This window comes from Solanum pennellii, chromosome 12 (genome assembly GCF_001406875.1).
Source record: "Solanum pennellii chromosome 12, SPENNV200".
NCBI lineage: Eukaryota > Viridiplantae > Streptophyta > Magnoliopsida > Solanales > Solanaceae > Solanum > Solanum pennellii.
The window spans coordinates 58,444,912-58,461,280 of record NC_028648.1 but is presented as its reverse complement, the minus strand read 5'-3'; the positions used below and the strand labels follow the sequence as shown (position 1 = coordinate 58,461,280).

The 16,369-nt window shown below is 31.5% G+C and overlaps 1 protein-coding gene across 2 annotated transcripts; it reads left to right on the top strand.

The window, feature by feature from the left end:
• The first annotated feature begins 628 nt into the window (after nucleotides 1–628).
• On the top strand, nucleotides 629–7,460 carry LOC107007156 (heat shock 70 kDa protein 15-like). Of its 2 annotated transcripts, none has more exons than XM_015205646.2 (10): nucleotides 629–782; nucleotides 2,130–3,337; nucleotides 3,804–4,031; nucleotides 4,159–4,254; nucleotides 4,340–4,561; nucleotides 5,905–6,099; nucleotides 6,176–6,322; nucleotides 6,398–6,547; nucleotides 6,662–6,792; nucleotides 6,990–7,460. In XM_015205646.2, exons 2-10 carry the CDS (start codon nucleotides 2,168–2,170, stop codon nucleotides 7,207–7,209), a joined length of 2,559 nt encoding a protein of 852 aa, XP_015061132.1. In that variant the 5' UTR covers nucleotides 629–782; nucleotides 2,130–2,167; the 3' UTR covers nucleotides 7,210–7,460. The 2 variants fall into 2 exon arrangements, with proteins under 2 accessions (XP_015061132.1, XP_015061133.1); XM_015205647.2 differs by having other exon boundaries at nucleotides 648–782; nucleotides 2,073–3,337.
• The last annotated feature ends 8,909 nt before the right edge of the window (nucleotides 7,461–16,369 follow it).

Genomic DNA, 16,369 nt, shown 5'->3' with positions numbered 1-16,369 from the left:
CCCCCCCCCCCCTTCTCCCTCTCTCCCACCCAAATCCTTTTTAGACTCCTTTCAATTTTTGGTGTTAACTTGTCGAGTTTATCGAACTTGATCTTGATCTTGTATTAAGTTTGATAGGCCAAACTCCAAAATGTAACTCTTTCATATCAAGTTTGATCCGTGCATACATGGACAATCACTGTCTAATTAGCTATGTTATCTTAATCATTATATAACTTCTTTTTGAATCAAGTCTTAAGCTATTTTACTATTATATAAAAACGGCTAGAAGCAAGTAACTGTTCGCTGACATATCTATTTCTAACTAAAATTTTTCTAAATCTCTCTTTTCGTTCTAATTTATCTGCTTTTTTTAAAGTTTGTTTCATATTTGAAAGTTGCATAAAATATTATATTTAATTAGTTCTCAAAACTACTCTACTAATACCACGTTTAAAAAATAATATATATACACACTATTTGAAAATTATATACTATTTGAAAATTGACATGAGCTAATATATGTTGTTAATGGTTAAATTATAAATAGGACTTCCTATACATATGGCTATTTGTGCGCTAAGGGTGAGAACTTTCTAGAATACCTCTAGACCCATCTAGGACCACTCGAACCTCCCCCCACTCTCCAAAAAAAAATTAAATAATATATAAAACTCGAAAATTCTACACAAACCCCTCTTCTCTTCATTTACATATATTTTGCTCTCCTTTAAACCCTTCTGTTTTATCATACTATTCTCCTTTTGCCTCGTGGAACTGCGATTCCGTTCTTCGTCTTCAAGGTATTGTTTGCCTCACAAAACTCTTATTCTCTGTATTTCAATTTGTAGATCTACGATTTTTTTTGCTTTTGATTGTTAGATTTGGTGATGTTTAGCTGGAGATGTAGTATTATCGGTTAAATTGCATGTTGTTTAGTGTTTTGTTAGGAGTAAACTGAATCTGTTGTGTCTAGACTGTGTTGTAGTTTCATGATTTAGTAGATAAACTGCAGTTATTGTTCCTGCATTGTTGGTTGCTTCGGCGAACTCTTAATCTATTCTTAGAAAATTACAAGACGCAAAGAAATGATTAAGGAGGTTTATGATTAGAGGTGTGAAGGTCTGGATCAAAATCCTTTAGGCTTGGTATGGTATGATCTTTGCTTAATCCTCAATCAGATCAATTCTTAACATTCGAGTATTTTTTTTTGTACGATTGAGTTCATATTAGGTAAAGTTTGTTAGGATTGATCTATTCTAAGTGTTCTATAGCACTTTTGTAGTGTTTTGAGTTAGATTAGAAAGTGCTTTTAAGCATTTGGATCTAAGCCAAAAAGTTATAAGTTAGGATTTCTAACTATGGCTTTTGGCTTGTAAGTCATAAGCCAAAGTCAATACAAATTGGCTCTTAAGTTAATACAAGGCAATGTGGAGCCTATTTTTTAAAATTTATATAGGGTAAATATAGGGATTTGGTGTATTGCTAGATTGTATATTAAAAAATTGAGTTTGCGTTGGTGGTTTAGTGTAGTTTCCTGCGTTGTCTGTAGGTGTGCGAGTTCATTCATGCATGAAAGTTTTCTTGGCAGTAAAACTAGATAAAAATTGTGTACTTGAACTTCGGTAACTTGGGATATTGGGGATATTAGAAAAAGAAGAATCATTCTTGAACTTTGTGTCTATATTATTCTTTTTGTTGACGTTTTTGATTGACGTTTCTGGACATTGTTGGTCACGTCATGCCATCTTAATTCATTCTTTTACTAAAAAGTAAACTTATTTGCTCTCTTGTGTATCCATAATTACTGTATAGAGTAATTTCATTCCAAGAAAGCCCGTCCACGAGTGATCAGCTTTCCTAGCTGGAGATTGTTGATTACTTCAGGCCATCTTATTCACTCTCTTTACTTGAAAGAAAAGATAGAACTCATTTGCCCTCCTGTGTATTCATAATTACTGTATAGAGTAATTGCATTCCAAGAAAGCCTGTCCACCAGTGATCGGCTTTCTTAGCTTATTGATTGAAGATCAATCACTTTTTGATTTTGCTCTTGGGTGCTACCATTTAAATCCATGGCTTTTTTGATGTAGATTCTCACACGAGGATGCTGGCGTTTTAGTTGATTCTTGTCTTTTGATGTGGTCTAGGTACCTCCTTTGTGTTGTAGTTATCGCATCCAGAAAAGATGAGCGTGGTTGGTTTTGACTTCGGGAATGAGAGTGGAGTTGTTGCGGTTGCTAGGCAGAGAGGAATTGATGTCGTACTTAATGATGAATCAAAAAGGGAAACTCCAGCTATAGTCTGCTTCGGAGAGAAGCAACGATTTCTCGGTACTGCTGGTGCAGCATCAAGCATGATGAATCCAAAGAATACCATCTCCCAGATAAAGAGGCTAATAGGGCGGCAATTTTCAGATCCCGAGCTGCAAAGAGATATTAAGACACTTCCCTTCTTAGTAACTGAAGGGCCTGATGGATATCCCCTGATCCATGCACGATATTTGGGAGAAGTGAGAACTTTTACACCTACCCAGGTTCTTGGAATGGTGTTTTCGGATCTCAAAACTATAGCAGAAAAGAATCTCAATGCAGTAGTAGTTGATTGTTGCATTGGAATTCCAATTTATTTCACTGATCTCCAGAGAAGAGCTGTAATGGATGCAGCCACCATTGCTGGCTTGCATCCTTTGCATCTAATTCATGAGACAACAGCTACTGCATTAGCATATGGTATTTACAAGACAGATTTACCTGAAAGTGACCCTCTGAATGTTGCTTTTGTTGACGTTGGGCATGCAAGCTTGCAAGTTTGTATTGCTGGCTTTAAGAAAGGCGAATTGAAGATATTGGCTCATTCATTTGACAGAAATCTTGGTGGGAGGGATTTTGATGAAGCTATTTTCCAACATTTTGCTGCAAAGTTCAAAGAAGAATACAAAATAGATGTTTACCAAAATGCTAGGGCATGCATTAGGCTTCGAGCTGCTTGTGAAAAGTTGAAGAAGGTTCTCAGTGCAAACCCCGAGGCACCTTTAAATATAGAGTGTTTGATGGATGAGAAGGACGTTAGAGGGTTTCTCAAGAGGGATGAGTTTGAGCAAATCAGCATCCCTATACTGGAGAGAGTGAAGAAACCACTGGAGAAAGCTCTTGCTGAAGCTGGGCTTACTACTGAGAACATTCATGCAGTTGAGGTTATTGGGTCAAGCTCCCGAGTACCTGCAATTATGAGGATTTTAACAGAATTCTTCGGTAAGGAACCGAGGCGCACCATGAATGCAAGTGAATGTGTGGCCAAAGGTGCTGCACTGCAATGCGCTATTCTCAGTCCTACCTTTAAAGTGCGAGAATTCAAGGTAACAGCTTGTCAGCTTTGCATATTCTTGGTCAATATATTTTTCCATAGTCATTTGGATTCAGTGTTTTCAACTTCATTTTATTTAAAACCAATCAAAGCAAAATTAGCAAAATTATGTATGTAGGCATCAATTTAGTGTGTGAAGATAAGTATTAGAACATGCTTTTGATTTTTCCTTTGTTTTACTTAGTTGTTTGCATTTGGTTAACTTGAATCAAGTGTAGATATAAGGGTAATGAACGACAAATTAGGAGGTAGAAGAAATTGCCTTCTTGAAGGATGAAGGAAATGCACGATTTATTATAGAAGCACTAACATTTTTTGGTGAAGCAGATGCCAGCTGTGTTGCTTTTAACCTTTACTTAAATATTATGCTACTAGTTGCTCATCTAACTCCCAGCAATAGATTGTGGTGATTTGTGAGTGCAAGAACTGTACTAAGAATTCTAGTTGGCTGATTGAAGGTCAATGAGAGCTTCCCTTTCCCAATTGCATTATCTTGGAAGGGGCCTGCTCCAGATGCACAAAATGGAGCTTTAGAGAATCATCAGAGCACGATTGTTTTTCCCAAAGGGAATCCGATACCCAGTGTGAAAGCTCTGACATTCTACAGATCTGGCACATTTACAATAGATGTACAGTATGCTGATGTCAGTGAACTGCAGGCGCCAGCAAAAATCAGTACTTACACGGTATTTCAGAGTTCCACTTACTAATTGGATTTTATGTTTTTTTTTTCTTAAAATTAAGAGGAAAGAAGATTCGCTGGTTTCTGGTGAGACCTTGGCTCACTTAGATTCTCTTTGAACTTTTTGACAGATTGGACCATTCCAATCTACGAAGGGTGAAAGGGCTAAACTAAAAGTCAAAGTACGCCTAAACCTGCATGGTATCGTCTCTGTTGAGTCTGCAACAGTAAGTCCAAAAATTCTTTTTTTTGTTCAATTATCTAGTGAATGGAAACAATATCATCTGATCTCATGATTTTGCTTCGGAATAGCTTTTGGAAGAAGAAGAGGTGGAAGTCCCAGTTGTGAAAGAGACAGCTAAGGAACCTGCCAAAATGGAAACAGATGAAGCTTCAGTTGATGCTGCTCCTTCAACTACAGCAGAAAGTGATGTAAATATGCAGGATGCGAAAGGAGCTGCAGCTGCTTCAGGGGCTGAGAATGGTGTTCCAGAGTCTGGAGACAAACCTGTCCAAATGGAGACAGATGCTAAGGTAACACAGCGCTCTTTTACTTCTTATAATTACTCATCTAGCTAGTTGATATTCCCCTCAGTCGTACTTGATTGTTATTGATCAGATTATGCATCTCTTTAAACTATCAGGATTTGATTTATGCATGTACCATAGGGAGCACATGATTTAGCTATATTTACCTATATGTTAATCCTTGAAATGCATCACAGTAGTGTTTTTGTTGCATAATTAATGTTGGGTTGTAAGTAATAGGGAAAAGGGTCAAAAATACTCTTGAACTATAGGAAAAGGTCTAAAAATATCCTCCATCCATCTTTTGGTCTAAAAATACCCTTTCATTAACCTTTTTGGCTCACTTATATCCTTGAAACTAACAATTCTCTCTTTACTCTTTATTTTTAAAAAAATATTTATAATGTGTCATTCTCCTATTTATCCAAACCAAAGCAATATACTTCTTCAAGTACCCAATTTTTTTATAAAAAAAATATTGTAATCTTTTATTATTTATTTATTTTTGAATCCAACTTCTCTCCATTTCCTTAATTTTTTATTTGAATTGAAGACTCAAGACAAAAGAAAAAATTAATGGCTAATATTTCATTAATTAAATCAAGATTCTACACATGATATAGATGATTAATATTTTATAAAAAAAATTATTATCTCATACTCATAACAATATATTATTTTATCTTCAATTACATTGCACACATTTTTCTCTAGTTTCCTACTTAAATTTTCCCTATGGCTACGATCATCCATCGCTTTTTTTCCTTCATTTTTTTAACAAGTTAATCTTTTAAGTAAAATTGTTTGTGGAACTTTTTCTTTAAAAAGTAGTTATCGCAGATTATCAAAAAAATTAAGTTAACAGTTTTTTCTATTTATTTTTTTTTTTTAAAAAGAAAATAGATATTGTGGCACGATTAATATTTTTATAATATATTAATTATTTAAAACAAATTTTTATAAAAAAAATATATAGAGATTACTAGATCTTTTTTAAAAAAAAAATTGGGATTTTGAAGAGGTATGTATATTTCTATTTAAATAGATTATGGGGAAATGATTAATAGATTTTTTTTTAAAAAAAATTGGTTGTAAGTTATAAGGTATAAGTTAGTCAAAAAGGTAATGAAAGGGTATATGTGAGCAAAAAAGTTAATGGAAGGGTATATGTGAGCCAAAAAGGTGGTATTTTTTTACCAAAACATGGATGGAGTGTATTTTTAGACATTTTCCTATAGTTTAAGGGTAGTTTCGACCCTTTTCCGCAAGTAATATTCTTCTTTTTCTCAAGTGTATTAGCTTATTGATGTCGGTAAAGCTTAGCATTTATTGTGTTCATTTTCTTGCAGGTCGAAGCCCCTAAGAAGAAGGTCAAGAAGACATCTGTACCAGTGACTGAAATTGTTTATGGTGCAATGGCAGCTGCTGATGTTCAGAAGGCTGTTGAGAAAGAATTTGAAATGGCTCTTCAGGACCGTGTTATGGAGGAGACAAAGGACAAAAAGAATGCTGTTGAGTCCTACGTTTACGACATGAGGAATAAGGTATCAGTTGGTTTTTTATGGTGGTTGTTGAAAACATTTCTTATGTCACTGACAACTATCTTCTTTATATATCCAGCTTTCAGATAAATATCAAGAGTTTGTAACTGATTCAGAAAGAGAACAATTTATGGCTGTACTTCAAGAAGTGGAAGATTGGTTGTATGAAGATGGAGAGGATGAAACTAAGGGTGTTTACATTGCCAAGCTTGAGGAGCTTAAAAAGGTTGGTTGTTTTTCGCATATCCTATTTTTGCTATTGTTTTGGCATATACAGAGCTGATTTAGAGTGGATCTGCAGCAAGGTGACCCGATTGAGCAACGATATAAGGAGTACACCGAGAGGGGTCCTGTGATTGATCAATTTATTTATTGCATAAATAGTTACAGAGAGGCGGCAGTGTCAAGTGATCCCAAGTTTGATCACATTGATTTAGCAGATAAGCAGAAGGTATGGATAAATCTGCTTGATCTTGTTATTTGCCTTCCCTTTTTTCCATCATATGCTTGCCCATCTTCTTCTGAGAATTTGGTTTGGTGCTTATGTTTCTCTTGGACTTCCTAGGTTTTGAATGAGTGTGTCGAAGCCGAGGCTTGGTTTAGAGAGAAAAAGCAACAGCAGGATGCTCTTCCAAAATATGCCAACCCTGTTCTATTGTCAGCTGATGTTCGAAAGAAGGCAGAGGCACTTGATAGGTACTTTTGTTTACTGATATTGTTTAACTATTACTTGTAGATTTAAATATTTGGGCTAATTGTACTGTCTGTTGGTGTCATTTCTTGCTTCTCCAGTCGTTCTGTCTCGTCTTTGTAGGAAGCTCTTTCTTTCTTTCTTACTTCCTTCCCAATTTTTCCGTCTGCTTAGCCCACTTGTTAACTATCTGCATCTACAGGGTCTGTAGGCCTATAATGACAAAGCCTAAGCCAGCTAAGCCAGCAACTCCGGAGACACCACCACCTCAATCTCCTCAAGGAGGTGAGCAACAACCTCCGAGTGCAGAGAGTCCTGATGCAGGAAATGCAACTGAGGGTGCCAGTGTTGGCAGTGAAGTACCACCTGCTGCTGAGCCAATGGAGACTGACAAATCTGAGACTGCACCAAGTGCGTCATGAGTTAAGTTGATGGTTTGATCTTGAAAGAACTTATGAAGGCACAAACTTGGGTTCGTTTTGTATTACTTTTGTCATTTTACCCTAGACTTTTTAAAGGATCTATAGTAGCAATCAACATTTTGTCGTTAGATTGGTGTGATCAATTTCGTCTGGCCATGTCCGTTCAGGCTATATTATTGTTAATGATACTCTAAAATCCTGGCTTTCAGGGATTTTGTTTTAATGTGAAATTCAATTGCTGTTCTTTCTCACATTTTGTTGCTGCTAAATGATGATGATGCGGCACACCCTATAGTAGAATCCCAAGTAGTCATTTCTAAAGGTGACATTTAAAACACCTGTGCAGTTTACAATATGTTCAATCTTTAACCATTTGCTGCGAATAGTACAAAAACAAAACTAAACAGATCAAAAGAGGAAGACGCAGAGATATCTTCTACAGGAAATTCAAGATGACTTTAACGGAGAAGTTAATGGACCTACATAATGCACTGTTCCATAGTATTGCAGAGGTTGTAAGTTGTACGATGCCATTATTATTTTAATTATATCCTTCAATTATACTCCAAATTTAAATTATATCCTTAAATTATACTCCAAATTTAAATTATATCCTTAAAGTAGCAGAAAACATCTTTTAATTATACTCTAAATTTAAAAATTACATTCTTAAAGTGTCATTTTTAGCAGAAAACATTCTTCAAATATTTTAAAATAAACATTTTTCATCCTTCTACTTGAATTTATTGTAAAACTAATCGATATATCCCACAAAAATTAGGTTGTACCTTCCTAATTATTATTCTTAAATATGCGAAGAATATTGTTCTGAACTTCTTCGTAATTAAGTTAAGAATTATGCAAAATCTTTTAATTTGATTCTTTTTTTCATTCATTTTTCATGTAATTTTAATTAAAAATACTATTAGTTTGAATATGTTTCTTCTCAATTGAATATGCTAGAAGCGACATTTGTTGGAGACTTTCGCTTTTAATACTGTAAAATGAAACTCAAATATGAGACGTAATCAATATTTTGGTCACTTTAATATTAGATTGACCAAATTATCTATTCATTTATTGTTTAAGAAAAAAGGTAAAAATAATTAATCTCCAACTTCTTTTCGTTACGAAAAAGGCAAATCATGTGTACTCATACCTTTGAATCATTTTTAGTTTCCATAAGCAATAGTGTCTAAGATTTATTTTTAAAAAACTTCTTGTAGAAAGTCATGCAATTTTCCATAATAACTTTTGTTGATAGTCACGTTAACTACTCATTTTTTCGTAAGATCCCTTAATTCTTTGACAATATCTAACAAAAGGATGAAAGTTGTTCACTTACATATACTTAAAGGATGTTTTCTGCTAAAAATGATATTTTAAGGATGTAATTTAAGTTTGGGGGTATAGTTAAAGGATATTTTCTGCTAAAAATGATACTTTAAGGATGTAATTTATGGTTGTGATATAGTTAAAGGATGTTTTTGGGCAAAAACTCGACCTACAAAATGCACTGTTCCACAGTATTGCAGAGGTAGTAAGTTGTACGATGCCATTATTACTTTACGTTTTTCCAAATAGAATATTCACATATCTTCGTACTATTCAACTCCTCATGTCAAGATTAAGTCAAAAAATGATTTGTCATGGCAATGACAACGTGAAATTTATATTGCATTTGAAAAGAGGACAACAAGTAAAAGGGAAAAATAACGGCAAACACATGAAATTTATATTGCATTTGGAAAGAGGAAAACAAGTGTAAGGGAAAAATAATTGTAAACGCATCAAAAAAGATCACTTTAGAAACATCGACTCAAATCGAATTGAAATTGGAAAAATCAAATTGAATGAAACTATATCGATTAGGTGTTCGATGCATACTTGTTCTAAATCAAAAATTGAAGTTTGATAAAACTAAATTTGAAAAATCAAATACCAACCTTGTTGAGCTTATCTGGATTGAAAGTTTTTATGTGTAGTCTCTTTAATCAGTTTTCGATTAACTTAAGCTATATCTGAGTGCATTCATTTTATCCCTTATACTATATAACTGAAGTGCACCTATTGTTATCTGCGCTTTATCCATACGTGATTGGAATATAATCAATTTTTGCAGGGTCAGTTATTTATGATTGAAAATTCAAGCATTTATATAAGATGTGTATTTAAATTCTTTTTCTTCTCAAAACAATATTTTTTTACTCGAATTTCTACCGTTCAATGCACTATTTAATGCATAAAATCTACTTTAAGTGTCTCTATGGAAAGTCACTCTGGAAACTAGGGATGACAATGGCGTGGGATGGGGCGGGGCGAACTCGCATAAACTCGCTCAAGTTATAACCCAATCTGCCCGTCCCGTATAGCATCATTTATTGATTTCAATTCACCCTGCCCCGCCCCCGCCCTATATAAACCCGTTTTTCTCCGCCCTACATTAACCCGCTTTGTCCCGTCCTGCACCCCTAAAAAGTTTCAAATATTAGATGCAATAAATGTTTAACTGAAAATTTAAATTATTTTAATTGCTTAATAATTTCTTTAACCTCTAAAATTAGTATGTTAATATCGTTCCAAACAGTTAATAATATTTTTTGTTGAAAATTTCGAAATGATTACATATGACGTAATAAATAAATTATTGAATGTAGTAAAAAAGAAACAAAATATGTAAACAAGCTTTTTTTTTCCCCTTCTAATTCATTCGCTATTATAGAACATTCTTTCATCTAAAAGAGAAAAACTAATGCAGAAGTTAGTGTAAATCAGCGAATTTAAAAGGCTTTTACATCAAATCTATGCTCCGTCTCGCGAGAATTTTAAAAATATATAGTTGACCCCACCCCGCTCCGCCCCAAATCTGCAAAAGCTATACCTCCGCCTTACCCCGCAAATGATGAAACCTGCCCGCTCTACTCCTGTCCGATCCCATTGTCATCGCTACTAGTAACTGAATTTGGTGTGATTGAGTGTAATTACATTGTGTGATCAAATTATTACTTGGTCAGTAGGTATTGAGTGTAATTGATCGGGGATAATTACACTCTCAATTTCCAGATAAGTTGTGAATTGCTGATGGTTACATGATATAATTACAAGCTGATTACTTTGTAATTCTAATTTTTTTCGTCTTAATCTATTAATTTTATTATTTTAAATCCTCCTTTTCTTTTTATTATTCTAAATATTTTAAAAAATTATTTTTACTTTTTATATTTCATTTCCTTCTTATTCTCAATCTTTACTTAATGTGATTTCATGATTTTTTTTGTATTATTTATTGTATGTCATGCTTATTTTTTAATGTAATTTTTAAATTAAAGTAGAATTCATTGTTGAATAAGGTTATAAACTTAGATTTTTCTTTTCTTTTAAATCATATTTATGTATGTTATGTTGAAATTTGACATAAGACTAATTCGTTTTGAATTTAGAACTTATGTTATGTTTTCAGTTTTATTTGTTTTAGTAGTATTGACTTGAGACTTCACATTGCGAGTCATTTATTTTTTAGTTAGACTTGATAGATAGTCTTTTGGTTAATAAATAGTTTAGAAAGATCTGTGTGTTGAAAAAAGCATATATTAAAAAAATTAGCCCTGGCGAGTTAAAAGGATTGAAAGAGAGCTCTTGCGGATTCAAAGTAGTATGATAGTTTTTGAAGATTTCACAGATCTAGTAACATCAATGAAACTCTTGGTAACATTGTTGGTATTTTTTGAAAATGAGATAACAAAAAATGATTGAAAATATCTCTCGTTGAATTAAAATAACTTTCAACAATTTTATAAGCAATGTAGAGCTTTAAATAGTCAACATAAAAAAACATAATCTACATAATTTTAAATTTAAAATAATCTAAAATATCTCAACAATTCAATTAACTTAAATAAAATTCAAAATTCAACACTCTCTTTTGTTTCAGTTATTATAATTGAAAAATGCCCCTCCTCAAGTGTTAAATTTAAAAGTTGATGTTAGATTCTTTTTATTGTGTTTAAACTTGCAAAATTTCTTATTTTGATTTGTGCTTCAATTGTGAAATAGTCTTGTGTAGTATTTTATTTGAGAGTGCTTTAATTTGAATTTTTATAGGATTTGCAAGGAGAAGTTGTGAGAGATTTTCTTCCATCACAACATCACATATGTTTTAAAATATGATTTATTTTCAGATAAAATTTTACAGTTTTCGTTTGTGAAAAATTTTTGGGCACAAAGAAAGATTACTACTTGCTATTATTTTGGGTAAAAAATTGATATAGAAAAGCCTATGCGTTGAAAAAAACACGAGTTGAAAACCTGATTAAAATGATTGAGAAATAGCCCTTGCAGGTTAAAAATAGTATGGTAGTTTTCTGAAAGATTTCATAGATTCCATAAAATTAATGAAACTCTTGATACCATATTTGGTGTTTTTAAAAACTGGAACAATAAAAAGGAATTGAAAATACCTCTCTTTGGATTGGAGTTTTTGGCCAAAAACATTCTTTAACTATACGCAAAACTTAAAAGATATCCTTAAAGTATAGTTTTAAAGTAGTTCATGTTTGGAGTATAGTTTAAGGATAATTTAACCAAAAACTCTTTTGGATTGCAATTGCTTTCAACAACTTTCAATAATTTTAGTAAACATTGAGAGCTTTAAATAATCAACATTCAAAATTCAAACAACCTAAATAAAGTTCAAAATTCAAATTCATTATAAACTAAACAACTTATTTACTAAAAATTATTATTGTAACTAAAAAAAACTTCAACAAACAAGTTAATAATCTAATAAACTTATTTTCTGTTACAATGGCAATTCACCATATTTTTAAGTTTTAAATATTTTCAACAAAAAAGGCTAAAATGACATATTAAAATAATTTTAAAATACTATTTTTTCACCTATCATGTTAAAAAAAATTATATTTCGCATAACAGCTACTATAATCTAATATGATATATATAATCTTTTAATTAAAAATGTGACGCTATTTTTTTTGGGAAAATAAATTGTGTGTCTACTTTTTAAAAAATAATTATCATATTTGTCAGTATTATTTTTTGGGAAAATAACTTGTGTGTCTACTTTTTAAAAAATAATTACCATATTTGTCAGTATTATTTTTTTTAACGATAAATGTCAATTTAATTGAATATTCAACTTCATATTTTTTCTCTCGCCCCAAAATTTTTCCACGCCCGCGATTGCAATTTTTTTCTCTCTCGCGATTGCAATTTTTTTTCTCTCTCGTGACTGCAATTTTTTTCCGGCGACTTCAATTTTCTCTCGCCATTGCAATTTAAAGGTTAGTGTTGAGTAAGCTCTGTTAGTTTAGGTTACTTGCACTGCAATCTGCGATTTTTGTTGGTCTCCTTTGCACTTAATGTGAGCTTGCAATTGTGGTCTTAAAAGTTTAATTTCTTGTTTTTGTGTGGATTTATGTTGAGATTTCGTTTGATTTATGTTTACGTTACTTGTGTGCCTTTTTGTTTGATGATTTATGTTGAGATTTCGTTTGATTCAAGTTCCTGTGAGTGTCTGGTATTCAGTTTTCTTCTCTAATAAGTATGATCTCTTGTTAGCATCTATGTAATACAACTTTAATTCAGGTTTAATTCACTTGTTAGCATCTGTGTAATACAATTCTAATTCATGTTTAATTCACTTGTTAGCATCTGTGTAATACAATTCTAATTCATGTTTAATTCACTTGTTAGCATCTGTGTAATACAATTCTAATTCATGTTTAATTCACTTGTTAGCATCTGTGTAATACAATTCTAATTCATGTTTAATTCACTTGTTAGCATCTGTGTAATACAATTCTAATTCATGTTTAATTCACTTGTTAGCATCTGTGTAATACAATTCTAATTCATGTTTAATTCACTTGTTAGCATCTGTGTAATACAATTCTAATTCATGTTTAATTCACTTGTTAGCATCTGTGTAATACAATTCTAATTCATGTTTAATTCACTTGTTAGCATCTGTGTAATACAATTCTAATTCATGTTTAATTCACTTGTTAGCATCTGTGTAATACAATTCTAATTCATGTTTAATTCACTTGTTAGCATCTGTGTAATACAATTCTAATTCATGTTTAATTCACTTGTTAGCATCTGTGTAATACAATTCTAATTCATGTTTAATTCACTTGTTAGCATCTGTGTAATACAATTCTAATTCATGTTTAATTCACTTGTTAGCATCTGTGTAATACAATTCTAATTCATGTTTAATTCACTTGTTAGCATCTGTGTAATACAATTCTAATTCATGTTTAATTCACTTGTTAGCATCTGTGTAATACAATTCTAATTCATGTTTAATTCACTTGTTAGCATCTGTGTAATACAATTCTAATTCATGTTTAATTCACTTGTTAGCATCTGTGTAATACAATTCTAATTCATGTTTAATTCACTTGTTAGCATCTGTGTAATACAATTCTAATTCATGTTTAATTCACTTGTTAGCATCTGTGTAATACAATTCTAATTCATGTTTAATTCACTTGTTAGCATCTGTGTAATACAATTCTAATTCATGTTTAATTCACTTGTTAGCATCTGTGTAATACAATTCTAATTCATGTTTAATTCACTTGTTAGCATCTGTGTAATACAATTCTAATTCATGTTTAATTCACTTGTTAGCATCTGTGTAATACAATTCTAATTCATGTTTAATTCACTTGTTAGCATCTGTGTAATACAATTCTAATTCATGTTTAATTCACTTGTTAGCATCTGTGTAATACAATTCTAATTCATGTTTAATTCACTTGTTAGCATCTGTGTAATACAATTCTAATTCATGTTTAATTCACTTGTTAGCATCTGTGTAATACAATTCTAATTCATGTTTAATTCACTTGTTAGCATCTGTGTAATACAATTCTAATTCATGTTTAATTCACTTGTTAGCATCTGTGTAATACAATTCTAATTCATGTTTAATTCACTTGTTAGCATCTGTGTAATACAATTCTAATTCATGTTTAATTCACTTGTTAGCATCTGTGTAATACAATTCTAATTCATGTTTAATTCACTTGTTAGCATCTGTGTAATACAATTCTAATTCATGTTTAATTCACTTGTTAGCATCTGTGTAATACAATTCTAATTCATGTTTAATTCACTTGTTAGCATCTGTGTAATACAATTCTAATTCATGTTTAATTCACTTGTTAGCATCTGTGTAATACAATTCTAATTCATGTTTAATTCACTTGTTAGCATCTGTGTAATACAATTCTAATTCATGTTTAATTCACTTGTTAGCATCTGTGTAATACAATTCTAATTCATGTTTAATTCACTTGTTAGCATCTGTGTAATACAATTCTAATTCATGTTTAATTCACTTGTTAGCATCTGTGTAATACAATTCTAATTCATGTTTAATTCACTTGTTAGCATCTGTGTAATACAATTCTAATTCATGTTTAATTCACTTGTTAGCATCTGTGTAATACAATTCTAATTCATGTTTAATTCACTTGTTAGCATCTGTGTAATACAATTCTAATTCATGTTTAATTCACTTGTTAGCATCTGTGTAATACAATTCTAATTCATGTTTAATTCACTTGTTAGCATCTGTGTAATACAACTTCAATTCAGTTTTAGTTCACTTGTTAGCATCCATGTAATACAACTTTAATTCCGGTTTAATTCACTTGTTAACATCTGTGTAATACAACTTTAATTCATGTTTAATTCACTTGTTAGCATCTGTGTAATACAACTTCAATTCAATTTCAATTCACTTGTTAGCATCTGTGTAATATAACTTCAATTCAGGTTTAATTCACTTGTTAGCATCTGTGTAATACAACTTCAATTCAGTTTAGTTCACTTGTTAGCATCTGTGTAATACAATTCTAATTCATGTTTAATTCACTTGTTAGCATCTGTGTAATACAACTTCAATTCAGTTTTAGTTCACTTGTTAGCATCTGTGTAATACAATTTTAATTCAAGTTTAATTCACTTGTTAGCATTTGTGTAATATAGCTGTAATTCATGTTTAATTCACTTGTTAGCATTTGTGTAATACAACTTTAATTCAGTTTTAGTTCACTTGTTAGCATCCGTGTAATATAACTTTAATTTCGATTTAATTCACTTGTTAACATTTGTGTAATACAACTTTAATTCAAGTTTAATTCACTTGTTAGCATCTGTGTAATACAACTTCAATTCAGTTTTAGTTCACTTGTTAGCATCTGTGTAATACAACTTCAATTCAGGTTTAATTCACTTGTTAGCATCTGTGTAATACAACTTTAATTCCGGTTTAATTCACTTGTTAACATCTGTGTAAACAACTTTAATTCAAGTTTAATTCACTTGTTAGCATCTGTGTAATACAACTTCAATTCAATTTCAATTCACTTGTTAGCATCTGTGTAATACAACTTCAATTCTGGTTTAATTCACTTGTTAGCATTTGTGTAATACACCTTCAATTCAGTTTTAGTTCACTTGTTAGCATCTGTGTAATACAGCTTTAATTCAGGTTTAATTCACTTGTTAGCATTTGTGTAATACAATTTAATTCAGGTTTAATTCACTTGTTAGCATCTGTATAATACAACTTTAATTAATGTGTAATTCACTTGTTAGCATCTGTGTAATTCAACTTCAATTCAGGTTTAGTTCACTTGTTAGCATCTGTGTATTACAACTTTAATTCAAGTTTAATTCACTTGTTAGCATATGTGTAATTCAACTTCAATTCAGTTTTAGTTCACTTGCTAGCATCTGTGTAATACAACTTCTTTTCATGTTTGATCACTTGTTAGCATTTGTGTAATAAATTTTTAATTTAGATTTTATTAAGATTTAATTCAGTTGTTAGCAAAGTGATGCTCTTCTAGCAGATTAATCTATATGTCTCTCTCTAGTCTTTTAATATTAGTAATACACTCTTTAATGATGTGCAGAAAAAATATGACTAATATAGCGGTGATGCTTTACTTCAATGGACGATGGGATCCTAGCAACAAATATATTAACTACTTGGCAGATGGTGTGTTGATACACACAGAGTCAACGTTTGCCACCCTCGTTTCTGTAATTGCTACTCAATTGTCAATAGACACATCAACAAGTAAAGTTGAAATCAGATATAAAATTGATGAAAGGTCTC